At 42.3% G+C, this 14,322-nt stretch overlaps 2 protein-coding genes across 4 annotated transcripts; one reads left to right on the top strand and one right to left on the bottom strand.

The window, feature by feature from the left end:
• Positions 1–737: 737 nt before the first annotated feature.
• Positions 738–4,958, bottom strand: LOC108612420 (ubiquitin-protein ligase E3B). Its single transcript, XM_089468118.1, has 7 exons — positions 4,520–4,958; positions 3,964–4,462; positions 3,491–3,871; positions 2,801–3,426; positions 2,619–2,737; positions 1,381–2,558; positions 738–1,325 (listed from the first exon to the last, which is right to left on the bottom strand). The coding sequence occupies exons 1-7, from the start codon at positions 4,678–4,680 to the stop codon at positions 1,041–1,043; spliced, it is 3,249 nt and encodes a 1,082-aa protein (XP_089324244.1). The 5' UTR covers positions 4,681–4,958; the 3' UTR covers positions 738–1,040.
• Positions 4,959–5,179: 221 nt separating this feature from the next.
• Positions 5,180–14,319, top strand: smg (sterile alpha motif domain containing protein 4 smaug). 3 transcript variants are annotated; one of them, XM_089468116.1, is made up of 5 exons: positions 6,295–6,759; positions 8,559–10,163; positions 10,631–11,619; positions 11,679–12,297; positions 13,343–14,319. In XM_089468116.1, exons 2-5 carry the CDS (start codon positions 8,676–8,678, stop codon positions 13,382–13,384), a joined length of 3,138 nt encoding a protein of 1,045 aa, XP_089324242.1. In that variant the 5' UTR covers positions 6,295–6,759; positions 8,559–8,675; the 3' UTR covers positions 13,385–14,319. The 3 variants fall into 3 exon arrangements, with proteins under 3 accessions (XP_089324241.1, XP_017864136.2, XP_089324242.1); XM_089468115.1 differs by lacking the exon at positions 6,295–6,759 and adding an exon at positions 5,180–5,642 and having other exon boundaries at positions 11,679–14,319; XM_018008647.2 differs by having other exon boundaries at positions 6,290–6,759; positions 11,679–14,319.
• The last annotated feature ends 3 nt before the right edge of the window (positions 14,320–14,322 follow it).

Here is a 14,322-nt window from a genome sequence, read left to right as displayed (position 1 = left end):
CTAATAATATGCATAAAATAGACTCTAAATGACTGTAAATGGAAACCGAAACTCCGTTATCCAACGAAGAAATCCGCAGTCCGGGTCATTAGCCAGCTGAATATCCGGTCATTTGACTAGCTTTGCAGAAGCCAGGCTCAGCATTTCCGCACTAAGTGCACTTCCTATCTCTAGCTCTGACTCAGGCAATTAGTGTTCCTGTACAGTAGTCACGGGCCAGACGGATTTACGTCATTAGCGCCTGTCGCGCAACGATTTCGTTCTCGGCGCTCGGTTCTCGGCTTTCATTGTCTGCTCCCGGAAAAACCCGGGGAAATTTGAGCATTCATTCACTAATTGTTGCCCCTTGGCTTTCAATTTACCATATTTTGTTTCGCAATGCGCTTAGCTTAGCTTACGTTTTGCACATGAATCAGACATTTAGATTTATTGTTGCTGTTACTTTGGATTTTGGTTTTGAATGTTTTACATACATATAACTTATACAATATGCGAATTCATCACACTCAAGCCACGTATAATACGGTATAACTCTTAAATCTTATCATAATTTATATTTAGCTATATGATTTATGTATTTCATGTTATTCATTCAGTTTCGTATTCTGTTGCTTTGTGTATTTATCGTTAGTTTACTATAATTTGTTGTTTATCACAGCTATAAGTTTAAACATATACATATACAGATATATATTTTATAATTGAATTGCATTATTTCGTTTGACAATTTCTTTCTGTTTGAAAATGTGTTTTATAAAATACCAACATATGCTCAAGCACATATAGAAACTCACACACATACATATACATTTACACAATTGCAAGAAACTTACAAGTATAAAAATTCAACATGAAAAATGTTGATAAGATATAAAAAGTAGTGCCTTTTGATTATAATAAATATTTAACAACATTTCAGCAAGAATCTCGGACCGCGAACAAAGAGAATAGAATAGATAATAATAGATATAACACCAATGACTCCAAACTGAAGTCTCCAATACATAACTGATATGTAGCTCCACCTCCAGAGGGCAGCTTTAGGACAGCTCGAAGCCCGTGTTGCTGCTGACGGCATAGCGCAGTTTGTCTCGTAGCGTTGACTTCTTCTGATAGTTGGGCAGCTTCAGTAGATTGAAGCACGTGGATGAGGTGGGCAGCCTATTGAGCGGATCCTTCTTACGTATCGTGAAGAAGCCGCGTATAACGCTTCCAATCGTGTCTCCCGTATCCTCATCATCGCCCACCTCAACGCAACGTATGGAAAAGGGCGGCTCAAGGTGTGCAAAGCCCAACAGTGGAGGTTTGGAGCAACTCGTAACGAACTGTAAATGTGTTTTTCTATAAAGAATTTCCAAAAACATATATGCTTCAGCGTACCTTAAGGAATAGTTTGCGCTCCTCCTCCGTGAAATCTTTGGCCAATATATCCCACAGCCAGCCGACAACGCGATGGGAGTCATGAAAGCCTCCATAATACTGTGTATGCTTACGCAAATCTTTCAAATCCAATGGCACTGTATCGCCCGAAATAAGTCGCTGCAATTCCGGCGGAGAAAAGAGCGACAACCACTCCGGATTGACAATGCTGCGAAAGCCACGATTGAATGCTTGTGTCTGTTCTCGAATTTGGGTGTTCATATGGAAATAGGCCATGTAGTGAATGTAGACCAGCTTGTTGTGATCGTTGACAACACGTGCCTTGCCCCCTGGATGCAGTTCGTGTGTGACTATCTTCCCCATGACATCCTGATCTACAGAGAAAGTCAAGTTTAGGTCGGCCACATCCTGCTTGTAGTGCTTGATAAAGGTAAGGCTGCGATAGAGTTCGTTGTCGAGCGAGGGCAGCTCGTCCATGCAAGAGTAGAGGGCTTGCTGGGTCTGGCCCAGCAGCTGGGAGAGAAAGAACGAAGCGAATGGCACATCCACAACGATGCCCTCGTAAACCGCCTTGCCAAGCATTCGGCCTACAAATTCGAACAACTGTAAATGATTGTCTTGCACATAGGAAATGGGTGATGGATATAGCCGCTGATCCGAAGTGGTTTTGAATAGATTCAATGAGGGATCAAACACTTTCTTTATGGTTTCCTCCAGGAATTCCTTGAAAACGCCATCCTGATCAATGCCCGCCTCGTGTAGGCCCTGCTGATTAATAAAGCGTACTCGAATCACTCCTTTCAGCGCATGTGTCGGTTGAGCGGCCAGCTGGCGATAGCCATCCTCAACAATCCGCTCCCGATGTATGACAATCAGCGCTGATCGCGGCGAGGCACACGCACTCTCTGTCAGTCCCATCACAGCTTTCTCGTTCTGCACGAACTTTCTGAACAGCTTGACGCGATCTTCGTGCGGTATGATGTGGGGCATTTTGGCCAGCAAAAGCATTGCGTTACGCTTGGCCTTCTCCAGATCATTGATGAAAGTCGATGGCTTGATCTCCGGTATGAGCCAGTGATTGGCGGGGGTGAAGGGCCGTCGACAGTCACGACGGTATAGACAGAGCAACAGCGTGTGAAGCGAAACAAATACGGGATTATTTACAACGTTTCTGGCGCCTTTTAAAAAGAAATCGAGTTAATTGAGTAACATTTTAAGAGAAGTTCCTCTAGCCATACCCATAATATTATCATTGATCAGCTTGTATAGTATATTATTTAGAAAATATGTAAGCATAACGTAGTCATTAAGCCGAAAGGGATTCTGCTCGGTGTACATTTCATACTCGTCCAGAATGCTATTAGGCAAAGAATGTTAAATTAGCCAAAATTATTGATTTAGAATCATTACTAAAACTCACGTCACATAGTGCGTCATGCAGTCACAGAAGAGCATCAGCATGGCTATCTGTGGTTTTTGTGTCGATGTCTCGCATCGCAAAAGGTCCAGATATTCCTTCATGCCGCAGTTGGGTCCCAGCGAGGTTAGCAGCAACCAAATGTCGTACAAAACGTTGTCATTGTAGCAAATGCCCGTCAGTATGTCCAGCTTCATTTGCGAGAGTGTGCTTAATGCTGCATAATACATGGCACAAATACGTGACACCTGAACGACATCGCTATTGTCCAGTTTGCGCCATTGTACCTTCGGCTGCTTGCCAGCGGCTGTGGCCAATAAACCACTGCCACGTGTGGAGCTGCGTTCGAGCGCACGCCGCAGCAAATTGCTCGTTGATGGCTGCTGCGGTGAGTGAAACTCGATTCGTTCGTAGTTTTCGTTGATTCCCTTCAGCAAGTCACCCAGCAACAACTTAATGCACCGATGATCCCACAGCATGTGGAACTGTTTCTTAATGAGTGCCACATTCTGATTTTGTGCCGGCTCCGCGCAGGGTGTGTGCCAGCCTAGCAGTTCGTGCCACTGAGTAAACACGCCCTTCGTGGTCACTGTATTGGGTATTAGTTCCAGCAGCGATGTAGCGGTGTCCTACAACAATGACAGAAATATATTAACAAATCAAATATACCAAATCGAAGCTATGTCTACTCACAGTCAGCAACGGATAGGCCAATTTCTTGGCCTCTGCCAAATTTTCTATATTGAACATATTTACAATGTTGCCCAAATAAGCCAGCGTTTTGGTGCCCGACATGCTCGAAGCGAGCTCCTCGAACCACTGCAAGTCCTCTGATATGCCAAGAGCTCGTTTTAGCAACGCTATTGAGCTGAACTGCTCAATGCATTGCGGAACGCTCTGATGCAAGTGATAAATTAGCGCCGGCACTGAGAGTATTTCGCTTAGAAATTGTGAAAGTAAATTGCGACTGAAGTCGCCATCGATCAACGGTCGCATACAGAGCGTGATTATAGCCACAAGCGTCACTGGTTTGACAGACAATTCTTCGCGTGCAGTTCCTTTAAGCAGTATAACCTGTAAATACGGGAATAGCAATGAATCATTATAGTTATAATTGGACCCACAACAAACTAAGGCTTTATCGAAGCTATATCTGATAGGCTTACGCGCATAGTTTTGTAGAATCCGTGATGCACCAAGTGTCCCTGGATGTTGCAACAGATCTTCTGCATGGCTGGCTGCAGTCGTTCAAATTGGGCATTACGCAATATAGCCCAACTCTTGGGCGCAGTGAACACAATAAGAGTGTGTAAGAACAGAGCAAGCGATATGCTGTCAGCATGATTCTCTGGCTTCAGCTCAGGCAGCAACTGCATGCAATTGCCCAAAAGCTGTTTGATGTGTCCTATCCAAGGCAAACTGCGATCCTTGTGCAAACACAATGCAGCATAGGATATCTTTGGATTGTCGGCTTCCATTGCGCGGATCATATAGCGGCAAATGCGTTCCAGGCGATCTCGCATACGCCCATCGTTTTTATCCAATTTGATTTGTGTTAGATAGCGACGCAGCACAGGATATACATTAAGAGCGGGCGGCAGCTCTGTATCCTTCTCCTCCTGTTCGCCCCCATGACCGCCCATAAAGAGGGTGTCGAAGTCGTTGCTGTGATTTTAAGAATGTGCTTAAATTAAAAATATACTTATAGGTGATTTTTCTTACATTATGCATTTCTGATATTTGCTGCGGGCAACAAATCCCTTAAGAGTAGCTTGCAACAAAATTGCAGCCTCTTCCCGCCGCTTCTCAAGGGCGCGCTCCTCCCGCGCAGCTTTTGTGTGTTCCAAAAAGTTGTTTTTATATGACTCTGTTTGTGCAAACATTTTGTATACAAATGTGTTATGTGGTTTTTGTTGCTTTGCTCTAGATAGGAGTAGCTAGATTGTTGTTTTCCTTATTGTAATGTTATTTCGATGGGTTATATTGCGCAGCAATTGAACAATTTAAAGCTTAAACTCTTTATTTTAATGTGCATTGCATTTTCAGCTTGCAGTAGCACTCAATTTTCCAATAACTATTTTTCATTTTCCTTTGCCACTGTAAATTTTATGTGAACAAGTTGAGCTGAAGAAATATTCTAACAGGGTGGCAGCATTATTATGAAGAAATAACGATGAATTCATCGATAGCATGGTGCAATTGGTTTATTAATTAGCAATATTTTTCAATTGCACTTACTTAAGAATGCCATAATTACACATTTGTTCATTAATTATTACACTATTAACAATTATAATACAGTTTACGAAATATGATATGATGGGAGAAATATCAGATATCGAATTAGTAATCAGTCTGCGAGACAGTTCATGAGCCAGTTCGCTCCGAACTGTCTTAACTTTATTTGTCATCTCCATCTCCAGCAGCACTTTCTACGAGCGAGAACGTCGTCGCGTTTGCGGGAATTAATAATTAATTAACTGTAAAAAAATATATAAAAATATTTGCACAAAAATAATGCCTACAACTACGAGCGGATACAGCTGTGTACAGTTTTATATGATTTCATCCCAAAATGTGTTGCGTGCACGCGCAAATATGTCGTGGTGATGCCAGAGTCAGCTAAAAAAGGCGATGTAGAATGATTTTGCAAGACGTTGAAAAGCAGAGAATAACAAAGCCAAGTCAAGGTGAAAATTATACAAAAATTAATGGATGTGTGATCCGATAGCATATGCATATCAAATTAACGAAATATGCTCGTATTTCGTGTATCGGAACGATCAAAACTGTGTGAAAATAATTTCAAGGTTTGCAGCGCTAGCAAGCGAATAGAAAGCAAAAGGTAATTGAAAAATAGAACGATTTTGGCACAAGCGCAGAGCGCAGTCTATAGTCTATGGCTATGTTATTGTGTTGTTGTTAACGTTTTGTCTATGATTGGGTGGGTGGGGCGTGATTTTGGGGGCAGCTGGTTGTCGCAGCAGCAAAACAAAACAGCGAGCGTGTTTGTCGCTGATGTGTGGACGGGCGGACGGATGGACGACAGAAGCACTTGCCCAAAACGGAACGGAAAGTGAGTGCAATTGAAAAGTAGCGACATGAAAACAATTGTGCTGCGCTCTGACTACCGAAAGCAAGCACAACAACAGAGGCTGAAGCAGAGGCAATGCGAAGAAGAAGGAAAAGAAGAGTGCAAATGCCTGCCTGCCTTTGCTGTTGCTGCTTTGTAATCTCATGTAATTTGCCGCAATTTTTACTTGTGTATTCTGGCTGTTTCCGTATTGCGTATGGTTGTGTGTGTGAGCGCGCTTTGCTTTGGGGTCGGTAGGTCGTTTTGTAGCGCGCGACATATTGTCGCTTGCATTCCGCTACATTCGCAGGCATACAAACACACACACTAGCGCACTCAGCTGTGTGAGCATGTATGTGTGTATATGTATGTGTACATGTTTACAATATATTGCGATGTTCTCCCCCGCTGTCGGCGTATAGCGGCAGCAGAGACAGCAGAATCAGCGTCATTGCATGTTCCTTCGGCTGTCAGAAAAAGGCGCGCACGTTCGGCACGTTTGCGCTGCTGTGGCTGAGACTTAGTTTTACAGGCTCCACCATTTTTAAAAACGATAGCTACATTAGCTGACGCCACCGACGCCAGCGTCAGCTTCAGCGCCAGCGCCAATCAACGTCATTCTCTCGGCTGCTGCTGATGCTCTGGTTTTGCCTCTAGGGTTGTCCGCAGCCATTGCCATCCTCAGTGCTGCTCCCCATAGCGTGCCCGCTGCATCAATTATAGGCTGTGCCGCCTGCCTGGCTTCGTTTCGTTAAATCCGCATTTCTGTTTGTGTTTATTCGAGTGCAGATAATCAAATTTATATTGTGCATGCAAAACACAAATACGTGAAAAGAAAATGCTAAGCGAATGCGATCGCTGCTGGCTATATATGAAACACCGCACAATTGTGAGTACCACATTATTGTTGATTCATGTGCCTGTGTGTGTATTTTATTTCTGTAAATATGTATCGTTTATTGAACTTTGACTAATTGTGGGTGCCTGTGTAATATTAGCAGCAACTGTGATACATTGACATAACCTCAATCTTTGAAACTGTTCCTTAGCAAGGCATGCCTAGTTACCGTTACATAGCAGCGCGGCATGTAATAATATGTATGTATATGTATATGTATGTATGTGTATTTAATGGGTTCGATTTTAGCTTTAATATCGTACACAAGTAATTGTGTGCTGCAATTAAACAAAAATGTGAAATCCCACCTTAAATAAAAAAAAAATATATAATATAAATGTAAAAAAAAACCAGTAAATTCCACTTGACCGCTCTTTAATACTGTAATTGGGCCCGTTATGTTTTAATGCTTGCTCATGTGCACACATACATACATAGAGAGCATATTCATACATGTAGGTATGTACATTGACACAGCTGCATTGCCGAGAGAGCTTTAAAATTGTAACAGTAGGCAACAACAACAACAACAGCAACAGCAATGAAAAGAAAAAATCGAAGAAAGTCGCTAGCGAAACAACTACAACATCTACTGTAACAAGCTTTATTATACCCGTTCGAAATGAGCACAGCGTATAAAAGAAGAAAATACAAATGAAATAAAATAAAGCGCAACAAAATTAAATGAAAAGTGTAAATCACAAAAGCCCTGCCCTAACCACACTTATTCTAAATCTTTCCGTTGCCGCGCGCCTCCCGCGCGCCCTTATATTAAAGCTAGACACGCTTTAACCTAATAGGTAAATAATGATTTTGAAAAATTTGATGTCTAGTATTAGTATTGATTTATCGCCGCTGCGAACGCCACCATCGCCGCCGCGAAGCTCCAAGCAAAGGTGTTATGTACCAAACTCGTTATTTATTTATTTATTTTTCTGATAAGAGCCACCCCGAAGGTGCCGCCCGACGTCCAATGGACGGACAGACGGGTGGACAGAGGGTCGTTCGGAACGGGCCACAATGAATGCTAATTTTTTTCTTTTTCACATTTAATCATAATTTTTATTTTCGCCGTCGTGTATATGTCAGGTTGCAATTTCTTGTTATTGTCGCCACATTTGTAAATTTAATAAATTAGCAAAAAATTGATTTGATTAACTTTGAATGTTGTCGGCGGCGTCGTCGTCGTCGGCGTTGGCGTCGACGTCGGCATAGTCGCTTGACATCTATTATCGCCCGAAATGAGAGCAGAAACAGCAATAGCACTTGCTAAAGAGGGGTAAAAATTGCTTCCATTTGTGACGTGATTTGTGCGGATCACGTGGCTCCAAATCACATTAATGCTCCCCATTATTACTTTTGCACAAAATTTTATCGAAACTTAAAAAATAGATTGAATTTAAAATACTGCTATTTATATATATATATATATATATATATATATATATATATATATATATATATATATATATATTATATTTATATTTATGTTATTAATATTTATGCTTATATATATTTATTTTCATACCAAAATAAAATTAAAAAAATATTTTTCATCATATACCATTATATTTAAATATATTATTTTTGAATTCAGATACAAAAATAAAATATATTTGAAATTTAATTATATACATATATCTAATAAATAACAATGAACGAATAGAATTGTCTTTATATTTTTATTTTATTTTATTTTTTTTTTTTTTTGGATATATATATATATGTGCAATACTAAATAAATTCATTTTCCTTCACTTATCTATTACGTTGTTGTTTTCCCATTACAGTACTGGCAACTGAACGAAATAAGCAACACACTTTAAACTAAAACTGATTGTAATATTAACTAAGAGATCAATACGATAATATTTATTGAGTAATTAAAGAAGTGCAGATACAACGATATGAAGTATACAGCAGGAACAGACAACGCGCTGCCCACTGGCAGCAGCAGCAACAGCAGCACCGATCCCCAAAATGCATTACATGATTTGCAATCAGGTGTCACAGCCACACAACAACAACTGCAGGAGCAACAACTCGCAGCAACGACAAGTTGCGGCCTAAGCACGGCCGCCGCTTCAAATTCCAATTTAAATCCAAGCCCAAATCCTAGCAACAGCAACCAAATTGATACCAATGCTGCTAGCAGCAGCGATGCAACACCAGCAACTGCAACTGCAACTGCAACTGCAACATCGACAGCGACAACGGCAACGCCAACTGCAACGTCAGGCAATGCTTTATTCTGCGAGCAGGTGACGACAGTGACGAGTCTGTTCGAGAAGTGGAACGATTGTGAGCGCACAGTGGTCATGTATGCACTGCTGAAGCGACTGCGCTATCCCAGCCTCAAGTTTCTACAGTATTCCATAGACAACAATCTGACACAGAATCTGGGCACCTGCCAGTCGACTCTGAACAGCGTCGTCATTGACATCAATGCGAATAATCCAGCCTACTTGCAGAATCTGTTGAGTGCGTACAAAGCGTGTCAGCCCAATGATTTGGGTGAGGGCATGTCGTCCTCCTCGTCGGACAAGGACTCGATGCACTGCTATGGCAGCGACTTTCAGATAACCAGCAGCACAAATGCCGCCCAGCTGAGCGGCGATGAGCGCAAATTGTGCGCACGCAAGGAAGATATCCTGAACGAGGTGCTCAACATGCTGCCACTGCTAAAACCGGGCAACGAGGAGGCCAAACAGACCTACATGATGCTGATACCGCTCGCTGTGAAGGACACCGCCCAGCAGCTGGTGCCCACGGAGCTGGTGCAGCAGATCTTCTCCTATATGCTTATACATCCCGCCATCGGCAGCGATGATCGACGCTCGCTGAATGTGTGGCTTCGTCACCTCGAGGACTACATACAGGCAAACAAGCGCAGCAGTTTCTTTGTGCAGCCAGATCCGCTGCAGCTGCAGCTGCAGATGGCCACGGGCGCCATTTCGGACAGCTCCTCGTCGTCATCCTCATCGCTGGGCAATTTGACGCGCAACGTTGACTGGCAGACGATTGCGCCGCCCAGCAGACACCACAGCAAACAGCTGCCCAGGCAACCTGGTGAATGGCGAGGCAGTGTGAGCGGCTCCTGCGGCTCGATCAATCCACTCTGTGATAATTTAAATGGTATTACACTGAACGAATTAGCATCTAGTCAGAATAGCTTAGGGCTCTCCCTGGGCAGCAACTCGTCCCTGGTCAATGGCGTCGTTGCTGGCGCTGCGGCGGGCTCCATCATTGGCCTTGGTGGCAACGAAGATCATGACACCTCCTTCAGCAAGAATGGCACCGAAATCCTTGACTTTGAGCCACTGCACAGTGATGGCGTTGGCAACGGAACTGCCGAGACAAGCGGCATATGCAGCGCTAATCTTAGCCAACAACAGGTAGGTGAACAGCTTATTGCAGAATTTAAATACTTAAAACAAATAAGAATTAGCCAGGAAACCTGAAACATATCCACCACCATCCCAACGCCTTGCCATTTAACACTTCAAACTTTCCCGAATTCAGACTTAAAACAGCACAATTAATACACTTACCTATTCGCACGCTTCTTCCCAGATTAATTCGCACACTTTCATAACTAGTATTATACACATTTACTCAAATCATGAACCCACTTCAGTTTGCACCTTACACCTAATGTAAGAAATCACACGAGTCACAATTCAAAGTCAATGTTCACAATTACTGTGTTTAAAGGTCGAAAATAATGAACGCACTTCCTAAGAATGGCTAACAAAATATAATTAGAATAAAAGTAAAATATGTCTAACAGAGCATTTGCTATGTTATCATTTGATATCAAGTCGAAAGCTAATAGAATGTATGTGTGCATCTTTATTTGCAGACTCCTTCGCAAGCTGCTGCAATTCTGCCTCAGCTGTTGCAGCCGCCTCCGCCGCCTCCCCCGCACCAGCTGGCATACTCCTCCATACTAATGGGGTATGTGGGCGATCAGTTTGGTGACGTGAATCGCTGGAGCCTGGACAGCAAGATTGCCGCGCTGAAGACACGGCGCTCCAACAGCCTGACCACTCAAACGATCTCCAGCTGCTCGTCAAACTCATCGAACTCGTCTGTGATTACGGTTAACGACAACTGCTCCAACTCGACGGAGAATTTGGCTCAATTTGCGAACAAACCGCGCAGCTTCTCGCTGTCCATTGAGCATCATCGCGCTAACAGTACACTGCCGAACAGCACCTCGGACACCCGCCTCGATGACTTCAAGCCCAGCTACATTAAGTTCCAAACGCGCAATGTGGGAATGTCTGGAATCGGCCTGTGGCTGAAGTCGCTCCGTTTGCACAAGTACATTGAGCTGTTCAAGAATATGACCTACGAGGAGATGCTGCAAATCAGCGAGGAGTTCCTGCAGAGTGTGGGCGTGACAAAGGGCGCGTCTCACAAGTTGGCGCTGTGCATTGAGAAGCTGAAGGAGCGCTCGCACATTCTCAGCAGGGTGGAGCAGGAGCTGCACACGGGTCAGATGAAGATAAGCACCGCTATCGAGGAACTCACAAACATTGTGCTGACGCCCATGAAGCCACTGGAATCGAGTTCAGGCGAGGACAACATTGGGTTGCGTTTCCTTAAGGTGATCGACTTGGTTAGCAATGCATTGCAACAGGATCCTTATTGCGTGCCGGATGAGGAAACATTGGGTGTATTCATGTGGATACTGGACCGTTCCATACACAACGAGGCATTTGTGAATCATGCCAATCAATTGAAGGAGCTCAAGTTTAAGCTGTCCAAGATCAAGATGTCCATGGTGCCCAAGCTTCATCATGTGAAGACAACGAGTGCCCCAACCAGCAATATGAATAAACCCAGGTAAATCGCATACTCTATCCTGAAATATCCATCTAATATACATTATCTTGCTTGGTTAGGTGGAACGGCAAGGCTCGCAAATGTGATCCCAAAAATGGCAGTAACGATCGCATCAATCATCGCAAGAACTCAAATGATATGCTGAACTTTTCGCTGAACTGTTTGCAGCATCCCATTCAGCATCATCAGCAGCAGCAGCAGCAACAACAGCAACAGCAGCAGCAACAACAACAGCAGCAATTTGACTACAACGGCGGGTATCAGACACAGCAGTACAAGAGCTCCTCGTATCCCAACTTTATGAATAATCCCCAGCAACAACAGCAACAGCAGCAGCCGCAGCAACAACCGCCGAAGCATCATTCACAGCATGCACAGCAAATGCAGCAGATGTTGCAGCAGCATGCCCAGCACTTTCCAGCCTTGCCGCAGCAGACGCCGCCGCCTCATCACAGACGCTCGCTGAATAATCTAATTGTCGTTGCAGGCGGGCCGCAGCAGCCTCAGCAAATGATCTTTAAGCCCGGCCAGGGGATTCTTACCAACAGCAACAACAACAATGACAATCTGCAGCAGCAGCAGCAGCGCAAGCCCAGCTTGAATGGCCTTACCACTGGACCCAATTTAATTTCAACTGTGGAGCAGCAGCCAAAGAAAACGATGGCCGCTGTGGTAATGGTTAGTAATGTGAATCAAACTGAATCCAACCAGCAACAGCAGCAGCAGCAGCCACCGCAAATATTAATCAGCAGCAACAATAATAATAGCAATAACAATAACAGCAGCAACAACCATAATAACAACAACAATAATTTATTGAACAACAATTCGATTAATCATCAGCAATTGCAATTGCTGGCGGCTGCTGCTGCCGCCGCTGCCGTAGGTAATGGCGGCTGTTTGTGTCCCGGTGATGGTTGTGGTGATGACGTCGTTGCCTGTAGCGCAATATGCAACAACAATAATAATAACAATAACAATAATAATTTTAATAATATTAACAACAATAGAGATCACTGCCTGTCTCAGCCGCAGCTTATTAACTTAAGCATGGCCTCGCTTAAGGAAGGCTTTAATATGCCGCCGCATGATTACAAATTGAACGACTTTAAGAGCTTGGAGCAGCTGGAGACGCTCTGCCGCCAAATGACTGAGCAGGCAATGAATTAGGCTGTTGGCAATTAATATTTTATCATGTTTTTCAAACTCAATGTTAAATTGTTGTGTCTGTCTGTTTGTTTGTGTGTACGTGTGTGTGCGAGTATGTGTGTATATTGTAGCCCAAAAGGGTTGACCGTGTTTTGTAATCGTTTTTAGTTCTGTAAGATATTGAAAAGTTTGTTTAAATATTAAGTTTACCTTCTGTATCTAGTGTTAGGGTATATGTGCGTGAGTGTATGTGTTTGAATTTGTTTGTTAAATGAAGCGACCGCTGTGTAAGTCTGGAGCTACTGCAACCAAAGTAAAACGGCTGGCCGTTCTAAACTGACAGGGTCTAGCTGACAGATAAGTCCCCTCCTCAAGACCCCTTGGGGCAGCTAGAGCACAGCTTCAGAAACGACTCAGAGGCGCAGTTGTAAACGCTGCCAATGTTATTAATATTTAAGTTGAATATGTCGAAAAGTAGTTCCAACTAATTGCAAACTGTATGCAAGACAACAGCAACAACCCAAGAACAAACCAGCATCCAAAACCAACAACAACAACCCCTTTCTCTCTGTAGGAAAATTTGGCCAAATTTGATCAACATTTTACGCTATTTTGACGGCTGCACCCGCTAAGACAGACGTCGACGACGAAATTGCATACAATGTATATGCATAAATATAATTATTTATATATATGTGCATGCATATGTTAATAAATTATATTATGAACTCTGCATCGTGACCATGAGACTGACTAAGATTATTATATTCGCAACTATGTAAGAACTAGAAAAGCTGGAATAATGAAACACGTTTGAAGCTACACACGAGACACACAACATACGCGAATCAAAAACGTTGCTTGCTGAAAGTCACATAATGAACTATATATATATATATAAATATATACAAACAAAATATATAAACAAATATATACACATATTTATTTTAAATTTAAAGGAACATAATTGCTGAAAACAAAACTGTAAACTGTAATTGTAAACACTTAAAGAAATTTTCTTATGTTCGAGTTGTAATGAAGAGCAGAAGTGGTTTAGGAGCATATTAATTAAGCTAATGCAACACATACTGTATTTTGTATAAGTAGTAAGAATATAAGCCAAAAACACACACACATGTTGTTAGACATTGTATTGCATATATGTATGTATGCATATATACAAATATTAAATATGTTTTGTTTTGCTTTTAGGCTTATTGAATTGTTCAATTGTAAACATTGTGCTGTATATTATGATAATGATGGCAATCGATTATGTTATGTTATTTTAAATTGTTTTGAGAATTGCTTTATATGTTGATATATGTATATATGCATATTTTTCAAATGTCGATCGAGAATGCTTTGTAACTAAGCTTAAGCTAAGTCTAGAAAACGAGAATGGACCGCTGTAGGCCATAGAAAATTATAAGAGCATTAAAACAAATTGTTAGCTTAAATTAAAAATTGTGTGTAAAAACTGAACGAAATGCATGAGAATTGCAGGATTGTATATACATATATGGCTGATGCTTGACAAACATATACAAATTG

Source organism: Drosophila arizonae, chromosome 4 (assembly GCF_054131065.1).
Source record: "Drosophila arizonae isolate 15081-1271.41 chromosome 4, UAZ_ARI_1.0, whole genome shotgun sequence".
Lineage (NCBI taxonomy): Eukaryota > Metazoa > Arthropoda > Insecta > Diptera > Drosophilidae > Drosophila > Drosophila arizonae.
The sequence above is the reverse complement of the archived record's forward strand: the minus strand, read 5'-3'. Positions and strand labels throughout refer to the sequence as shown.